We start from the raw sequence: 18,870 nt of genomic DNA on the forward strand, positions 1-18,870 counted from the left end.
AATATATAAATATATTGAGAGTAAAAGAGAGGCAAGAGTGGATATCACACTGCTGGAAAGTTATGCTGAAGGGGTAGCAATGGGAGGCAGACAAAATGGTGGATGAACTCAATAAATATTTTGTGTCAGTCTTTACTGTGGAAGATACAGATAGAATACCAGTAATTTGAGAACGTCAGGGAGTCGGAGTGTTGTTGCTATTACTAAGGAGAAGGTGAGAAATGTAAATGGACCAGATGAACTATACCCCAGAGTTCTGAAAGAAGTAGCTGAGGAGATTGTGGTGGCTTTAGTAATGATAGTTCAAAAACCACTGGATTCCTCAGTGATTCCGGAGTACAGGAAAATTGTAAATGTCCCTGCACTTTTTAAGGGAGGGAGGCAAGAGAATAGAAATTATGGCCAGTTAACCGAACTCAAATGGTTGGGAAAATGTTGGAGTTCATTATTAAGGATGAGGTTTCAGGGTAATTGGTGACACATTGATAAGATAGGCCAAACTCAGCATATTTTCCTTAAGGGGAAATCTTGCCTGATAAATCTGTTGGAGTTCTTTGACAAGACAAAGGAGAGTCAGTGGAGGATGCTAAACTGGATTTTCAGAAGGCCTTTGACAAGATGCTGTAGATAAGCCTGCTGTACAAGATAAGAACCCATGGTATTACAGGAACGGTACGAGGGGATGGAAGATTGTCTGACTGACAGGAAGCAGAGTGGGAAAAATGGGAGACTTTCTGGTCAGCTGACTGTTGGCGGCCCGCAGAGGTCGGTGTTGTAGCTAGGAAAGGCATGTAATGAAGGTAATGACACAGTTGTAATTGGGACTTCATTTTGCAAAGGGATTTGGGTAAGTCAGGTTGGTGTCCTGTCACGAGAGAGGGTATTTGTTGATGCCTACGAGACGGCTTTTTAGAGCAGCTTGTGCTTGAGCCCACTCGGGGAAAGGACATCTTAAATTGGATGTTGTGGAATAAGCCAGATCTTAGTGGGGAATTTAACATAAAAGAACCCTGAGGAGGCAGTGATGATAATATGATTGAATTCATAACGCAGTTTGAGAGGGAGAAGCATAAGTCAGGTGTATCAGTATCGCAATGGAATAAAGGGAATTACAGAGGCACGAGAGAGGAGCTTGCCCAGGTGGGTTGGAGGAGGATACAGGTGGGGATGACGACAGAACAGAGATGGCTGAAGTTTCTGGGAATAGTTCACAAGGCGCAGGATAGATTTGTCTCACAGAAGCAGTGTTCTCAAATGGCAGGAGTAGGCAACTGTGGCTGAGGAGGGAAGTTAAGGACTGCATAAAAAGCCACGGAAAGGGCATCTAAGGCAGCAAAAGTGAGTGGGAAGTTGAGTGATTGGGAAACTGTCAAATACCAACAAGAGGCAACTAAAAAAGCTATAAGAAGGGAAAAAGATGAAATATTCAGATTCAGATTATTGTCATTTAAAAGCCACAAATGCAATGCAGTTAAAAAATGAGACAACGTTCCTCCAGAATGATATCAACAAACCACACGACAAAATAGACTACACCAGAAGATTCACATAACGATTGGCAAACCCCAATCCAGAGTTCGGAGAGGCTGTTGCGTATTAATATCGCGCTACCATCTTAGCGCGTTCCCAGGAAAGGAGCTCCAAATCCACTAGACAAACAAGACCAAAAACTAAAGCTACAAGACCTGCACAAAACCACACAGTTACAACATATAGTTACAACAGTGCAAACAATACCATCATTTGATAAAAAACAGACCATGGGCACAGTAAAAATAGTCCAAAATTGTTAAAAGACTGTAAGTTCGAAAGAAACCACCACACAGTTTCCACAAGTCCTCAGGGTCCCGACAGACTCGCCATCCCACACCGGCGGCAGAAGGGAATACCCCCGCTATGGACTTCCACGGCGCCGCCCGACTCAGCCTCGCAGACGCAGCACACAATGAAAGCTCAGTCGAACACATCCTCGCAGACGCAGCACACAGTGAAAGCTCCGTCGAACCCAGCCTCGCAGACGCAGCACACAGTGAAAGCTCCGTCGAACACATCCTCGCAGACGCAGCACACAGTGAAAGCTCCGTCGAACCCAGCCTCGCAGACACAGCACACACAGTGAAAGCTCCGTCGAACCCAGCCTCGCAGACGCAGCACACAGTGAAAGCTCCGTCGAACCCAGCCTCGCAGACACAGCACACAATGAAAGCTCCATCGAACCCAGCCTCGCAGACGCAGCACACAGTGAAAGCTCCGTCGAACCCAGCCTCGCAGACACAGCACACAGTGAAAGCTCCGTCGAACCCAGCCTCACAGACACAGCACACAGTGAAAGCTCCATCGTACCCAGCCTCGCAGACACAGCACACAGTGAAAGCTCCATCGTACCCAGCCTCGCAGACACAGCACACAGTGAAAGCGTCGAACCCAGCCTCGCAGACACAGCACACAGTGAAAGCGTCGAACCCAGCCTCGCAGACACAGCACACAGTGAAAGCGTCGAACCCAGCCTCGCAGACGCAGCACACAGTGAAAGCTCCGTCGAACCCAGCCTCGCAGACACAGCACACAGTGAAAGCGTCGAACCCAGCCTCGCAGACGCAGCACACAATGAAAGCTCCGTCGAACCCAGCCTCGCAGACGCAGCACACAATGAAAGCGTCGAACCCAGCCTCGCAGACACAGCACACAGTGAAAGCTCCGTCGAACCCGGCCTCGCAGACACAGCACACAGTGAAAGCGTCGAACCCAGCCTCGCAGACGCAGCACACAATGAAAGCTCCGTCGAACCCAGCCTCGCAGACGCAGCACACAATGAAAGCGTCGAACCCAGCCTCGCAGACACAGCACACAGTGAAAGCTCCGTCGAACCCAGCCTCGCAGACACAGCACACAGTGAAAGCGTCGAACCCAGCCTCGCAGACACAGCACACAGTGAAAGCGTCGAACCCAGCCTCGCAGACACAGTACACAGTGAAAGCGTCGAACCCAGCCTCGCAGACGCAGCACACAATGAAAGCTCCGTCGAACCCAGCCTCGCAGACGCAGCACACAATGAAAGCGTCGAACCCAGCCTCGCAGACACAGCACACAGTGAAAGCTCCGTCGGACCCAGCCTCGCAGACGCAGCACACAATGAAAGCTCCGTCGAACCCAGCCTCGCAGACACAGCACACAATGAAAGCTCCGTCGAACCCAGCCTCGCAGACGCAGCACACAGTGAAAGCTCCGTCGAACCCAGCCTCGCAGACGCAGCACACAGTGAAAGCTCCGTCGAACCCAGCCTCGCAGACGCAGCACACAATGAAAGCTCCGTCGAACCCAGCCTCGCAGACGCAGCACACAATGAAAGCTCCGTCGAACCCAGCCTCGCAGACGCAGCACACAGTGAAAGCTCCGTCGAACCCAGCCTCGCAGACACAGCACACAGTGAAAGCTCCATCGAACCCAGCCTCGCAGACGCAGCACACAGTGAAAGCTCCGTCGAACCCAGCCTCGCAGACGCAGCACACAATGAAAGCTCCGTCGAACCCAGCCTCGCAGACACAGCACACAGTGAAAGCTCCATCGAACCCAGCCTCGCAGACACAGCACACAGTGAAAGCTCAGTCGAACCCATCCTCGCAGACGCAGCACACAGTGAAAGCTCCGTCGAACCCAGCCTCGCAGACGCAGCACACAATGAAAGCTCCGTCGAACCCAGCCTCGCAGACACAGCACACAGTGAAAGCTCCGTCGAACCCAGTCTCGCAGACACAGCACACAATGAAAGCTCCGTCGAACCCAGCCTCGCAGACGCAGCACACAGTGAAAGCTCCGTCGAACCCAGCCTCGCAGACACAGCACACAATGAAAGCTCAGTCGAACCCATCCTCGCAGACGCAGCACACAGTGAAAGCTCCGTCGAACCCAGCCTCGCAGACGCAGCACACAATGAAAGCTCCGTCGAACCCAGCCTCGCAGACACAGCACACAGTGAAAGCTCCGTCGAACCCAGCCTCGCAGACACAGCACACAATGAAAGCTCCGTCGAACCCAGCCTCGCAGACGCAGCACACAATGAAAGCTCCATCGAACCCAGCCTCGCAGACGCAGCACACAGTGAAAGCTCCGTCGAACCCAGCCTCGCAGACAGCACACAATGAAAGCTCCGTCGAACCCAGCCTCGCAGACGCAGCACACAGTGAAAGCTCCGTCGAACCCAGCCTCGCAGACACAGCACACAGTGAAAGCGTCGAACCCAGCCTCGCAGACACAGCACACAATGAAAGCTCCGTCGAACCCAGCCTCGCAGACGCAGCACACAATGAAAGCTCCGTCGAACCCAGCCTCGCAGACACAGCACACAATGAAAGCTCCGTCGAACCCGGCCTCGCAGACACAGCACACAGTGAAAGCGTCGAACCCAGCCTCGCAGACGCAGCACACAATGAAAGCTCCGTCGAACCCGGCCTCGCAGACACAGCACACAATGAAAGCTCCGTCGAACCCAGCCTCGCAGACGCAGCACACAGTGAAAGCGTCGAACCCAGCCTCGCAGACGCAGCACACAGTGAAAGCTCCGTCGAACCCAGCCTCGCAGACGCAGCACACAATGAAAGCTCCGTCGAACCCAGCCTCGCAGACGCAGCACACAATGAAAGCTCCGTCGAACCCGGCCTCGCAGACACAGCACACAATGAAAGCTCCGTCGGACCCAGCCTCGCAGACGCAGCACACAATGAAAGCGTCGAACCCAGCCTCGCAGACGCAGCACACAGTGAAAGCTCCGTCGAACCCAGCCTCGCAGACGCAGCACACAGTGAAAGCTCCGTCGAACCCAGCCTCGCAGACACAGCACACAATGAAAGCTCCGTCGAACCCAGCCTCGCAGACGCAGCACACAATGAAAGCTCCGTCGAACCCAGCCTCGCAGACGCAGCACACAGTGAAAGTGACCTGACCACAGCAGACTCCGAGTCCGTCAAACCTCCGAGCCGACGACCATCCCCTCCGGCACAGCCTCTCTGAGTCCACCCCCAATACCATCCTCTGCCGAGGGTATTAAATATGAGGGCAAACTGGCCGGTAATATAAAGCAGAATACTAAAGGTTTTTCAGTTATATAAAGAGTAAAAGGGAGGTGAGAGTTGATATCGGACCACTGGACAATGATGCTGGTGAGGTAGTACTGGGGGATGAAGAAATGACAGATGAAGATAATGAGTACTTTACATCTGTCTTCACTGTGGAAGACACTAGCAGTGTGCCAGAGGTCTGTGAGTGTCAGGGAGCGTGAATGCGTGCCATTGCTATTACAAAGGTAAAGGTGCTGGGCAAACTGAAAGGTCTTACGGTGGATAAGTCACCTGGGAGATAACGGATGCATTGGTCATGATCCTTCTTGAATCACGTGATTCTGGCATGGTCCCGGAGGACTGGAAGATCGTAAATGTCACTTCACTTTTTAAGAAGGGAGGAAGGCAAAATAAAGGAAATTATAGGTCAGTTAGCCTAACCTCAGAGGTTGGGAAAGTGTTGGGGTCTATTATTAAGGATGAGGAGAACTTGGGGATTAATGATAAAGTAAGTCAAAGTCAGCATGGTTTCTATGAAGGGAAACCTTGCCTGACAAATCTGTTAGAGTTCTTTGAGGAAGTAAAAAGCAGGGAGACAAGGACAAAGGAGAGGCAGTGGATGTTATTTACTTGGATTTTCGGAAGACATTTGATCAGGTGCCACACACGAGGCTGCTTAACAAGATAAAATCCTATGGCATTACAGGAAAGATACTGGCATGGATAAAGGGATGTCTGACAGGCAGGAGGCAGAGAGTGGGAATAAAGGGGGCCTTTTCCAGTTGGCTGCTAGTGACTAGAGGTGTTCCTCAGGGGTCAGTATTGGGACCACTGGTTTTCATATTGTTTGTCAATGATTTGGATAATGGAATTGATGTCTTTGTGGCAAAGTTTGAGGATGATACAAAGATAAGGGAGGGGTAGGTAGTGCTGAGGAAGTAATGTAATTGCAACAGGACTTAAATAAATTGGAGGAATGGGCAAAAAAGTGGCAGATGGAATACAGTGCTGGGAAATGTATGACAATGCATTTTGGTAAAAGGAACAATAGTGTGGACTATTATCTACATGGGAAGAAAATTCAAACATTAGACATGCAAAGGGACTTAGGAGTCCTCAGGCAAGACTCCCAGAAGGTTAATTGACAGGTTGAGTCTGTGGTAAAGAAGGCAAATGAAATGTTGGCATTCATTTCAAAGGGGAGAGAATATAAAAGCAAGGAGATAATGCTGAGGCTTGTCATGCTGCACTTGGAGGATTGTCAACAGTTCTGGGCCCCGAATCTCAGAAAGATTGTGCTGTCATTGGAGAGAGTCCAGAGGAGGTTCACAAGGATGATTCCACGAAAGGAGGGGCTAACATAACCACATAACCATATAATAATTACAGCACAGAAACAGGCAATCTCGGCCCTTCTAGTCTGTGCTGAACGCTTACTCTCACCTAGTCCCACCGACCTGCACTCATATAACCATATAACCATATAACAATCACAGCACAGAAACAGGCCATTCCGGCCCTCCTAGTCCGTGCCGAACTCTTAATCTCACCTAGTCCCACCTACCCGCACTCAGCCCATAACCCTCCACTCCTTTCCTGTCCATATACCTATCCAATTTTACCTTAAATGACACAACTGAACTGGCCTCTACTACTTCTACAGGAAGCTCATTCCACACAGCTACCACTCTCTGAGTAAAGAAATACCCCCCTGTGTTACCCCTAAACTTTTGCCACCTAACTCTCAACTTATGTCCTCTTGTTTGAATCTCCCCTACTCTCAATGGAAAAAGCCTATCCACGTCAACTCTATCTATCCCCCTCATAATTTTAAATACCTCTATCAAATCCCCCCTCAACCTTCTGTGCTCCAAAGAATAAAGACCTAAATTGTTCAACCTTTCTCTGTCCTAGGTAACTTCTAGTAAATCTTCTCTGTACTCTCTCTATTTTGTTGACATCTTTCCTATAATTCAGTGACCACTACTGTACACAATACTCCAAATTTGGTCTTATTTACCAATGCCTTGTACAATTTTAACATTACATCCCAACTCCTATACTCAATGCTCTGATTTATAAAGGCCAGCATACCAAAAGCTTTCTTCACCACCCTATCCACATGAGATTCCACCTTCAGGGAACTATGCACCATTATTCCTAGATCACTCTGTTCTACCGCATTCTTCAATGCCCTACCATTTACCATGTATGTCCTATTTAGATTATTCCTACCAAAATGTAGCACCTCACACTTATCACCATTAAACTCCATCTGCCATCTTTCAGCCCACTCTTCTAACTGGCCTAAATCTCTCTGCAAGCTTTGAAAACCTACTTCATTATCCACAATGCCACTTATCTTAGTATCATCTGCACACTTACTAATCCAATTTACCACCCCATCATCCAGATCATTAATGTATTTGACAAACAACATTGGACCCAGTACAGATCCCTGAGGCACACCACTAGTCACCGGCCTCCAATCTGACAAACAGTTATCCACCACTATTCTCTGGCATCTCCCATTCAGCCACTGTTGAATCCATTTTACTACTTCAATATTAACACCTAACGATTGAACCTTCCTAACTAACCTTCCATGTGGAACCTTGTCAAAGGTCTTACTAAAGTCCATATAGACAACATCCACTGTTTTACCCTTGTCAACTTTCTTAGCAACCTCTTCAAAAAATTCAATAAGATTTGTCAAACATGACCTTCCACGCATAAATCCATGTTGACTGTTCCTAATCAGACCCTGTCTATCCAGATTATATATACCCATCTCTAAGAATACTTTCCATTAATTTACCCACCACTGACGTCAAACTGACAGGCCTATAATTGCTAGGTTTACTCTTAGAACCCTTTTTAAACAATGGAACAACATGAGCAATACGCCAATCCTCCGACACCATCCCCGTTTCTAATGACATTTGAAATATTTCTGTCAGAGCCCCTGATATTTCTACACTAACTTCCCTCAAGGTCCTACGGAATATCCTGTCAGGACCCAGAGACTTATCCACTTTTATATTCCTTAAAAGCACCAGTATTTCCTCCTCTTTAATCATCATAGTTTCCATAACTTCCCTACTTGTTTCCCTTACCTTACACAATTCAATATCCTTCTCCTTAGTGAATACCGAAGAAAAGAAATTGTTCAAAATCTCCCCCATCTCTTTCAGCTCCACACATAGCTGTCCACTCTGATTCTTTAAGGGACCAATTTTATCCCTCACTATCCTTTTGCCATTAATATAACTGTAGAAACACCTTGGATTTATTTTCAGCTTACTTGCCAAAGCAACCTCGTATCTTCTTTCAGCTTTTCTAATTTCTTTCTTAAGATTCTTTTTACATTCTTTATATTCCTTGAGCACCTCATTTACTCCACGCTGCCTATATTTATTGTAGATCTCTCTCTTTTTCGGAACCAAGTTTCCAAAATCCCTTGAAAACCATGGCTCTCTCAAACTTTTAACCTTTCCTTTCAACATAATAGCAACATAAAGATTCTGTACCCTCAAAATTTCACCTTTAAATGACCTCCATTTCTCTATTACATCCTTCCCATAGAACAAATTGTCCCAATCTACTCCTTCTAAATCCTTTTGCATCTCTTCAAAGTTAGCCTTTCTCCAATCAAAAATCTCAACCCTGGATCCTGTCCTATCCTTCTCCATAATTACATTGAAACTAATGGCATTGTGATCACTGGACCCGAAGTGCTCCCCAACACATACCTCCGTCACCTGACCTATCTCATTACCTAACAGGAGATCCAACACTGCCCCTTCTCTAGTTGGTACCTCTATGTATTGCTGCAAAAAACTATCCTGCACACATTTTACAAACTCCAAACCATCCATCCCTTTTACAGTATGGGCTTCCCAGTCTATGTGTGGAAAATTAAAATCTCCCACAATCACAACCCTGTGCTTACTACAAATATCTGCTATCTCCTTACAAATTTGTTCCTCCAATTCTCGCTCCCCATTAGGTGGTCTATAATACACCTCTATAAGTGTTACTACACCTTTCCCATTCCTCAATTCCACCCAAATAGCCTCCCTAGACAAGCTCTCTAATCTATCCTGCCAGAGCACCACTGTAATATTTTCTCTGACAAGCAATGCTACACCTCCCCCTCTTGTCTCTCCGATTCTATCACACCTGAAGCAATGAAATCCCAGAATATTTAGTTGCTAATCACACCCCTCCTGCAACCATGTTTCACTAATAGCTACAACATCATATTTCCAAGTATCAATCCATGCTCTAAGCTCATCCACCTTTCTTACAATGCTCCTAGCATTAAAATAAATGCATTTAAGAAATTCTCCACCTCTTCCTCTCTGTTTATCTCTAACAGTACAAAGAACTTTACTGTCTTCTTTTTCTTCCTTCTCCCATACATCTGTTCCTACACTGGTTCCCCTCCCCCCTTGTATCTAGTTTAAATCCACTGAAGCCTCTCTAGCAAACCTACCTGCGAGAATATTTGTCCCCCTCCAGTTCAGATGTAAACTATCCGGCAGTTTGATTAATGTTTGGCAGCTTTGGGCCTGTACCCACTGGGATTTAGAAGAATGCGGGCGGACCTCATTGAAATTGACCGAATATTAAAAGGACTAGATAATGTGGATGTGGAGAAGATGTTTCCTGTGGAGGGGATATCCAGAACTAGAGGACACAGCCTCAGAATTGAGGGGCAACCCTTTAGAACAGAGGTAAAGAGGAATGTTTTCAGCCAGAGAGTAGTGAATCTGTGGAATGCTCTGCCACAGACTGTGGTGAGGACAAGTCTATGAGTATATTTAAAGTTGAAATTGACGGTTCCCTGATCCGTCAGGGCATTAATGGATATGATATGAAGGCAGGTGTATGGGGTTGAGTGGGATCTGGGATCAGCCATGGTGGAATGATGGGACAGACTCGATGGGCTGAATGGCCTGATTCTGCTCCTATGTCTTACGGTCTTTTGGTCTGTGGCCAATTTGCAGATGATACAGAGACAGGTGGAAGGGCAGGTAGTGTTGAGGAAACAGGGAGTCTGCAGAAGGATTTAGGCAGATTAGGAGAAAGGACAAAGAAAGAGGCAGATGGAATACAGTGTAGGGAAGTGTAAGGTCAAACTTACACTTTGATAGAAGAAATAAGGGGGCATTAATAGGGAGAAAATCCAGAATTAAGAGATGCAAAGTGACTTGGGAGTCCTCACGCAGGATTCCCTAAAGGTTAACTTCAACGTTCCTTCCCATCGATTTTCACAGCTGTGTCAACAAACCGTTCCTTTGAGCAGGAAACGGTAAAGCAGCCTGAGAACGACGTGGCGCTTTAATAAAACGTTATAGAGTGTAAATGAAAACTGCAACTGTACAGCAGCAAACACTGTACGGCATTATTTCAGTTACTGAGCACCTCTGCAGTTTCGAGAGAACACGGTACATGGAGCTTAGAAAACTAGAGAGCTATGCACTCGGGACATTCTAGGCAGGTTCTAGAGTAGGCGACCTGGTCCGCCCAACATTGTGGGTGACGTGCTGCAGATTTCCATGTCCCTATGGAGAACAGTGGTTAACTTGCAGACTGATGTGATGATGAGGAAGGCAAATGCAATGTCAGCATTCATTTTGAGAGCACTCAGCAAGGATGTAGTGATAAGGCTTTATAATCCTTGGAGTATCGTGAGGAGTGTTGCACCCCTTATTTAAGAAAGGATTGGAGGGGGTCCAGACGAGGTTCATGAGAAAGATCCCGGGAGTGAAAAGGTTAACGTATGATTTGGTTTTGAATGTCCAGTACTCACTGGTTCAGAACAATGAGAGATGATCCCATTGAAGCGTATTATGGACAAGAGAAAATCCGAAGATGCTGGAAATCCAAGCAACACGCACAAAATGCTGGAGGAACTCAGCAGGCCAGGCAGCATCCGTGGAAGAGAGGACAGTTGATGTTTTGGGCCGAAACCCTTCGGCGGCACTGAAACGTATTATGGACTGGGAAATGGCTGGTCCTGTAGTTGCCACTGGAGACAAAGGCTGGGCTGGCAGTTCAGGGATGGTCCACGCTGCAGTGGACATTACTGGTGAGATTGTTGAGTTCCAGATGCCCATTGGCTGGGAGTCCTTTCCCACAGACCCTCCCACCCACCCTGTGCACTCAACCCTAGTCATCGTATCCCCCCAGTGACCCTCAGCACCATCCTTCCCCCAATTCCACCCCTCCCCTCACTGCCTCCCACACAGACATATCTCCCCATCTGTCCATCTCTTCTCCCCACACCCAGATCCACCCTCCACCCACTACAGAAGCACCAGGTTCTAGGAGGGGCCAGTGCCTTACTACGTGTTGATGGAGCTGGTCACCGACACAGCACTGCCATCCTCAGCAACCAACGAGATGTGTGCGGTGCCGTGGGATTCGCTGGTGTGTGACTCTGGTTCATAGTACTTGATACCATGCGTGGTGTTGTCTGTGATCTTCGCCCAGAGTCTTGCTGCAAAGTAGTTGGAGGTCATGTTGGAGATAACCTGTTCAGGAGAAGAGCAGAAGGTCTGGGGGTTGGCAGAGCATGGGGATTGTGTGAGGGAAAGCACAATGGGTCCGTCTTACTTGTACTAACAACAGACCGTCTCATTAATACGGAACCGATTGTGTAGGTATTGATTGTCTGAGAGGCAACCCAATTAACCAATCTGTTGTGTAGGTATTGATCATCTGACAGGCAACCCAATTAACTGATCAGTTTTGTAGGTATTGATTGTCTGACAGGCAACCCGATTAACTGATCAGTTGTGTAGATATTGATTGTCTGAGAGGCATCCCGATTAACTGATCAGTTGTGTAGATATTGATTGTCTGAGAGGCATCCTGATTAACCAATCGGTTGTGTAAATATTAATTGTCTGAGAGGAAACCCAATTAACCAATTATTTGGTACTCTGAGTGTTGTTGTATAGGTGCTAATGTTGAGTAAGTTGCAGAAACAGTGTCTGGAGACTGGCTGACAGAATGTGAGTAGATTGATAGTTTAAAGTTGAATTGTAACCTTACACTATAAGACCACAAGACGTAGAAGCAAAATTAGGCCATTCACCCCATCGAGTCTGCTCCGCCATTCCATTATGCTGTTCCTGCATTCCACCCAACCTCATACACATACCTTCTTGCCATATCCTTTGATGCCCTGACTGATCATGGAAACATAGAAAACCTACAGCACAATACAGGACCTTTGGCCCACAAAGTTGTGCCGAACATGTCCCTACCTTAGAAATTACTAGGCTTACCTATAGCCTTCTATTTTACTAAGCTCCATGTACCTATGTAAAAGTCTCTTAATAGACCCTATCGTATCTGCCTCCACCAGCATTGCTGGCAGCCCATTCCACACACTCACCACTCTCTGAGTAAAAGACTTACCCCTGACATCTCCTCTGTACCTACTCCCCAGCACCTTAAACCTGTGTCCTCTTTGGCAACCATTTCAGCCCTGGGAAAAAGCCTCTGATTATCCACACGATCAATGCCTCTCATCATCTTGTACACCTCTATCAGGTCACCTCTCATCCTCTGTCGCTCCAAGGAGAAAAGGCCGAGTTCACTCAACCTATTCTCATAAGGCATGCTCCCCAATCCAGGCACCATCCTTGTAAATCTCCTCTGCACCCTTTCTATGGCTTCCACATCCTACCTGTAGTGAGGCGAACAGAACTGAGCACAGTACTCCAAGTGGGGTCTGACCAGGGTCCTATATAGCTGCAACATTACCTCTCAGCTCCTAAATTCAATTCCATGATTGATGAATGCCAATACACTGTAAGCCTTCTTAACCTTCACATACTTGTCAAACTGCGCAGATGCTTTGAGCATCCTGTGGACTCGGACCCAAGATCCCTCTGATCCTCCACACTGCCAAGAGTCTTACCATTAATACTATATTCTGCCATCATATTTGACCTACCAAAAAGAACCACTTCACACTTATTTGGGTTGAACTCCATCTGCCACTTCTCAGCCAATTTTTGCATCCTATCAATGTCCTGCTGTAACCTCTGACAGCCCTCCACACTATCCACAACACCACCAACCTTGTGTCATCAGCAAATTTACTAACTCATCCTTCCACTTCCTCATCCAGGTCATTTATAAAAATCACGAACAGTAAGGGTCTCAGAACAGATCCCTGAGTCACTCCACTGGTCACCGACCTCCATGCAGAATATGACCCGTCTACAACCACTCTTTGCCTTCTGTGGGCAAGTCAGCTCTGAATCCACAAAGCAATGTCCCTGTGGATCCCATGCCTCCTTACTTTCTCAGTAAGCCTTGTATGGAGTACCTTATCAAATGCCTTGCTGAAATCCATATACACTACATCTACTGATCTTCCTTCATCAATGTGTTTAGTCACATCCTCCAAAAATTCAATCAGGCTCGTAAGGCACAACCTGCCCTTGACAAAGCCACGCTGACTACTCCTAATCATATTATACTTCTCCAAATGTTCATAAATCCTCCCTCTCAGGATCTTCTCCATCAGTTTACCAACCACTGAGGTAAGACTCACTGGTCTATAATTTCCTTGGCTATCTCTACCCCCTTTCTTGAATAAAGGAACAACATCTGCAACCCTCCAATCCTCCGGAACCTCTCCCATCCCCATTGATGATGCAAAGATCGTTGCCAGAGGCTCAGCAATCTCCTCCCTTGCCTCCCACAGTAGTCTGGGGTACATTTCGTTTGGTCCTGGCGACTTATCCAACTTGATGCTTTCCAAAAGCTCCAGCACATTCTCTTCCTTAATATCTACTTTTCCAAGCTTTTCAGACTACTGAAAGTCATCACTCCAATCACCAAGATCCTTTTCCACAGTGAATACTGAAGTAAAGTATTCATTAAGTACCTCTGCTATTTCCTCCGGTTCCATACACACTTTCCCACTGGCACACTTGATATTCTTTCATGTCTTATCCTCTTGCTCTTCACATACTTGTAGAATGCCTTGGCATTTTTCTTAATCCTGCCCACCAAGGCCTTCTCATGGCCCCTTCGGGCTCTCCTAATTTCCTTCTTAAGCTCCTTCCCATTCACTGTATAATCTTCTAGTTCTCTAACCTAGCTCTCTGAACCTTTTGTAAGCTTTTCTTTTCTTCGTGATTATATTTATTACAGCCTTTGTACACCACGGTTCCTGTACCCTACCATAACTTCCCTCTCTCATTGGAATGTACCTATACAGGGCTCTACACAAATATCCCCTGAATATTTGCCACATTTCTTCCGTACTTTTCCCTGAGAACAACTGTTTCCAATTTAAGCCTCCAATTTCCTGCCTGACAGCCTCAAAATTCCCCTTACTCCGATTAAACGCTTTCTCAGTCCTCCAGCAGTGGCGGGATCTCCCTGTGGCCACACACTTCAATTCCACAGACCACTCCCACTCCGATATGTCTGACCATGGCCTCCTCTACCGTCAAGATGAGGCCACACACAGGTCGATGGAGCAATACCTTATCTCCCGCCTAGGTAGCCTCGTTCCTGCCGGCATGAACATCCAACTCACTGACCTCCATTAATACCCCTGCCCCCTCCTTACCCCATCCCTATCTATAATTTTAGTCTGGTTCTCTTTCTCTTTTTTCCCCCCTCACTACAATCTCCCCCCAGCCCTACCTTTCTTTCTCTTTTATTTCCCAACATTCTTTACCTTCTCCCTAGCCCATTTCCCTCCAGCCTATCACTTCCCAGCTCTCTACTTCATCCCTCTCCCCACTTCTTATCCCCCCTCGACCATCCCATGTTACTTCACTCCTGATGAAGGGTTTCGGCCCAAAACGCCGTCACTACCTCCTCCCATAGATGCTGTCTGGCCTGCTGAGTTCTGCCGGCATTTTGTGTTTTTAAACGCTTTTCTAACTTGCCTGTTCCTATCTCTCTCCAATGCTATTGTAAAGGAGATGGAGTTGTGATCACTATCTCCAAAATTTTCTCCCACTGAGAGATCTGACACCTGACCAGGTTCATTTCCCAATACCAAATCAAGTACAGCTCTCATCTTGTAGGTTTATCTACATATTGTGTCAAGAAACCTTCCTGAACACACCTAACAAACTCCACCCCATCTAAACCCCTCGATCTAGAGAGATGCCAATCGATATTTGGGAAATTAAAATCTCCCATCACAACAACTCTTATTATTACACCTTTCCAGGATCAGTTTCCCTATCTGCTCCTCGATATTCCTGTTACTATTCAGTGGCCTAAATAAAACACCCAGTTCATGGACCCCTTCCTGTTCCTAACCTCCAACACGTCCACCTTTTCTGCAGCCGTGACACTATCTCTGATCAACAGTGCCACTCCCCCACCTCTTTTGCCTCCCTCCTGGTCCTTTCTGTAACATCTAAAGCCTAGCACTCGAAGTAACCATTCCTGTCCCTGAGCCATCCAAGTCTCTGTAATGGCCACCAAATTATAGCTCCAAGTACTGATCCATGCACTAAGCTCATCCGCTTTGTTCACAACACTCCGTGCATTAAAATAGACAGGAAGTGATCAAATTCTCCCTTAAATACAGTCTCAGACTTGACCTCTAACAGACTCTGTGGGAGAGCATTCCACAGATTCACTAATCACTCGCTAAAAAAATTCCTCCTAATCTCTGATTTCAAAGGTGGCCCCTCAATTTTAATATCTGGTCCTTTCAAAATTTGGTCGGTTTCAATGAGATCCCCTGCATTTTTCTAAATTCCAGTGAGTACACGTCCAAAACTGGGTCCAAAGATGAGCTGGAGTCCCATGGACAGGTTGGGTCCCATTGAGGGGCTGAGGTTACATGGACAGCTTGGGCTCTGGGATCAGAAGGTGAAGGGGAGATGGGCTCTGGGATCAGTAGGTGAAGGGGAGATGGGCTCTGGGATCAGTAGGTGAAGGGCTGATGGGCTCTGGGATCAGTAGGTGAAGGGCTGATGGGCTCTGGGATCAGTAGGTGAAGGGGAGATGGGCTCTTGGGATCAGTAGGTGAAGGGGAGATGGGCTCTGGGATCAGTAGGTGAAGGGGACATGGGCTCTGGGATCAGTAGTTGAAGGGGAGATGGGCTCTGGCATCAGTAGGTGAAGGGCTGATGGGCTATGGGATCAGGAGGTGAAGGGGAAATGGGCTCTGGGATCAGTAGGTGAAAGGGAGATGGGCTCTGGGATCAGTAGGTGAAGGGCTGATGGGCTCTGGGATCAGCAGGTGAAGGGGAGATGGGCTCTGGGATCAGCAGGTGAAGGGGAGATCGGCTCTGGGATCAGTAGGTGAGGGGAGATGGGCTCTGGGATCAGTAGGTGAAGGGCTGATGGGCTCTGGGATCAGTAGGAGCAGGGGAGATGGGCTCTGGGATCAGTAGGTGAAGAGCTGATGGGCTCTGGGATCAGTAGGTCAAAGGGAGATGGGCTCTTGGGATCAGTAGGTGAAGGGGAGATGGGCTCTGGGATCAGTAGGTGAAGGGGAGATGGGCTCTGGGATCAGTAGGTGAAGGGGAGATGGGCTCTGCGATCAATAGGTGAAGGGCTGATGGGCTATGAGATCAGTAGCTGAAGGGCTGATGGGCTCTGGGATCAGTAGGTGAAGGGGAGATGGGCTCTGGGTTCAGTAGGTGAAGGGGAGATGGGCTCTGGGATCAGTAGGTGAAGGGGAGATGGGCTCTGGGATCAGTAGGTGAAGGGCTGATGGGCTCTGGGATCAGTAGGTGAAGGGGAGATGGGCTCTGGGATCAGTAGGTGAAGGGCAGATGGGCTCTGGGATCAGTAGGTGAAGGGGAGATGGGCTCTGGGATCAGTAGGTGAAGGGCTGATGGGCTCTGGGATCAGTAGGTGAAGAGCTGATGGGCTCTGGGATCAGCAGTTGAAGGGGAGATGGGCTCTGGGATCAGCAGGTGAAGGGGAGATGGGCTCTGGGATCAGTAGGTGAAGGGGAGATGGGCTCTGGGATCAGTCGGTGAAAGGGAGATGGGCTCTGGCGATCAGTAGGTGAAGGGCTGATGGGCTCTGGGATCAGTAGGTGAAGGGGAGATGGGCTCTGGGATCAGTAGGTGAAGGGGAGATGGGCTCTGGGATCAGTTGGTGAAGGGCTGATGGTCTCTGGGATCAGTAGGTGAAGGGCTGATGGGCTCTGGGATCAGCAGGTGAAGGGGAGATGGGCTCTGGGATCAGTAGGTGAAGGGGAGATGTGCTCTGGGATCAGTATGTGAAAGGGAGATGGGCTCTGGCGATCAGTAGGTGAAGGGCTGATGGGCTCTGGGATCAGTAGGTGAAGGGGAGATGGGCTCTGGGATCAGTAGGTGAAGGGGAGATGGGCTCTGGGATCAGTTGGTGAAGGGCTGATGGTCTCTGGGATCAGTAGGTGAAGGGCTGATGGGCTCTGGGATCAGTAGGTGAAGGGGAGATCGGCTCTGGGATCAGTAGGTGAAGGGGAGTTGGGCTCTGGGATCAGTAGGTGAAGGGCTGATGGGCTCTGGGATCAGTAGGTGAAGGGGTGATGGGCTCTGGGATCAGTAGGTGAAGGGCTGATGGGCTCTGAGATCAGTAGCTGAAGGGCTGATGGGCTCTGGGATCAGTAGGTGAAGGGGAGATGGGCTCTGGGATCAGTAGGTGAAGGGCTGATGGGCTCTGGGATCAGTAGGTGAAGGGGAGATGGGCTCTGGGATCAGTAGGTGAAGGGCTGATGGGCTCTGGGATCAGTAGGTGAAGGGGAGATGGGCTCTGGGATCAGTAGGTGAAGGGGAGATGGGCTCTGGGATCAGTCGGTGAAGGGCTGATGGGCTCTGGGATCAGTAGGTGAAGGGGAGATGGGCTCTGGGATCAGTAGGTGAAGGGCTGATGGGCTCTGGGATCAGTAGGTGAAGGGCTGATGGGCTCTGGGATCAGCAGGTGAAGGGGAGATGGGCTCTGGGATCAGCAGGTGAAGGGGAGATGGGCTCTGGGATCAGTAGGTGAAGGGGAGTTGGGCTCTGGGATCAGTAGGTGAAAGGGAGATGGGCTCTGGGATCAGTAGGTGAAGGGCTGATGTGCTCTGGGATCAGTAGGTGAAGGGGAGATGGGCTCTGGGATCAGTAGGTGAAGGGGAGATGGGCTCTGGGATCAGTTGGTGAAGGGCTGATGGTCTCTGGGATCAGTAGGTGAAGGGCTGATGGGCTCTGGGATCAGTAGGTGAAGGGGAGATCGGCTCTGGGATCAGTAGGTGAAGGGGAGATGGGCTCTGGGATCAGTAGGTGAAGGGCTGATGGGCTCTGGGATCAGTAGGTGAAGGGGTGATGGGCTCTGGGATCAGTAGGTGAAGGGGAGATGGGCTCTGGGATCAGTAGGTGAAGGGGAGATGGGCTCTGGGATCAGTAGGTGAAGGGCTGATGGGCTCTGGGATCAGTAGGTGAAGGGCTGATGGGCTCTGGGATCAGTAAGTGAAGGGTAGATGGGCTCTGGGATCAGTAGGTGAAGGGGAGATGGGCTCTGGGATCAATATGTGAAGGGCTGATGTTCTCTGGGATCAGTAGGTGAAGGGCTGATGGGCTCTGGGATTAGTAGGTGAAGGGCTGATGGGCTCTGGGATCAGTAGGTGAAGGGCTGATGGGCTCTGGGATCAGTAGGTGAAGGGCTGATGGGCTCTGGGATCAGTAGGTGAAGGGGAGATGGGCTCTGGGATCAGTAGGTGAAGGGCTGATGGGCTCTGGGATCAGTAGGTGAAGGGTAGATGGGCTCTGGGATCAGTAGCTGAAGGGCTGATGGGCTCTGGGTTCAGTAGGTGAAGGGCTGATGGGCTCTG

At 48.6% G+C, this 18,870-nt stretch overlaps 1 protein-coding gene across 1 annotated transcript in view; it reads right to left on the reverse strand.

Moving 5' to 3' along the window:
- The window catches only part of LOC140733776 (glutathione hydrolase 1 proenzyme-like), a 155,848-nt gene that overhangs the window by 9,931 nt on the left and 127,047 nt on the right, over nt 1-18,870 (reverse strand). Inside the window, exon 9 of the mRNA XM_073057533.1 lies at nt 11,409-11,596. Coding sequence (XP_072913634.1) covers nt 11,409-11,596 — 188 coding nt within the window. The remainder of the gene's footprint in view (nt 1-11,408; nt 11,597-18,870) is intronic.

The sequence above is a fragment of the Hemitrygon akajei genome, chromosome 9, assembly GCF_048418815.1.
Source record: "Hemitrygon akajei chromosome 9, sHemAka1.3, whole genome shotgun sequence".
NCBI classification, from domain to species: Eukaryota; Metazoa; Chordata; class Chondrichthyes; order Myliobatiformes; family Dasyatidae; genus Hemitrygon; species Hemitrygon akajei.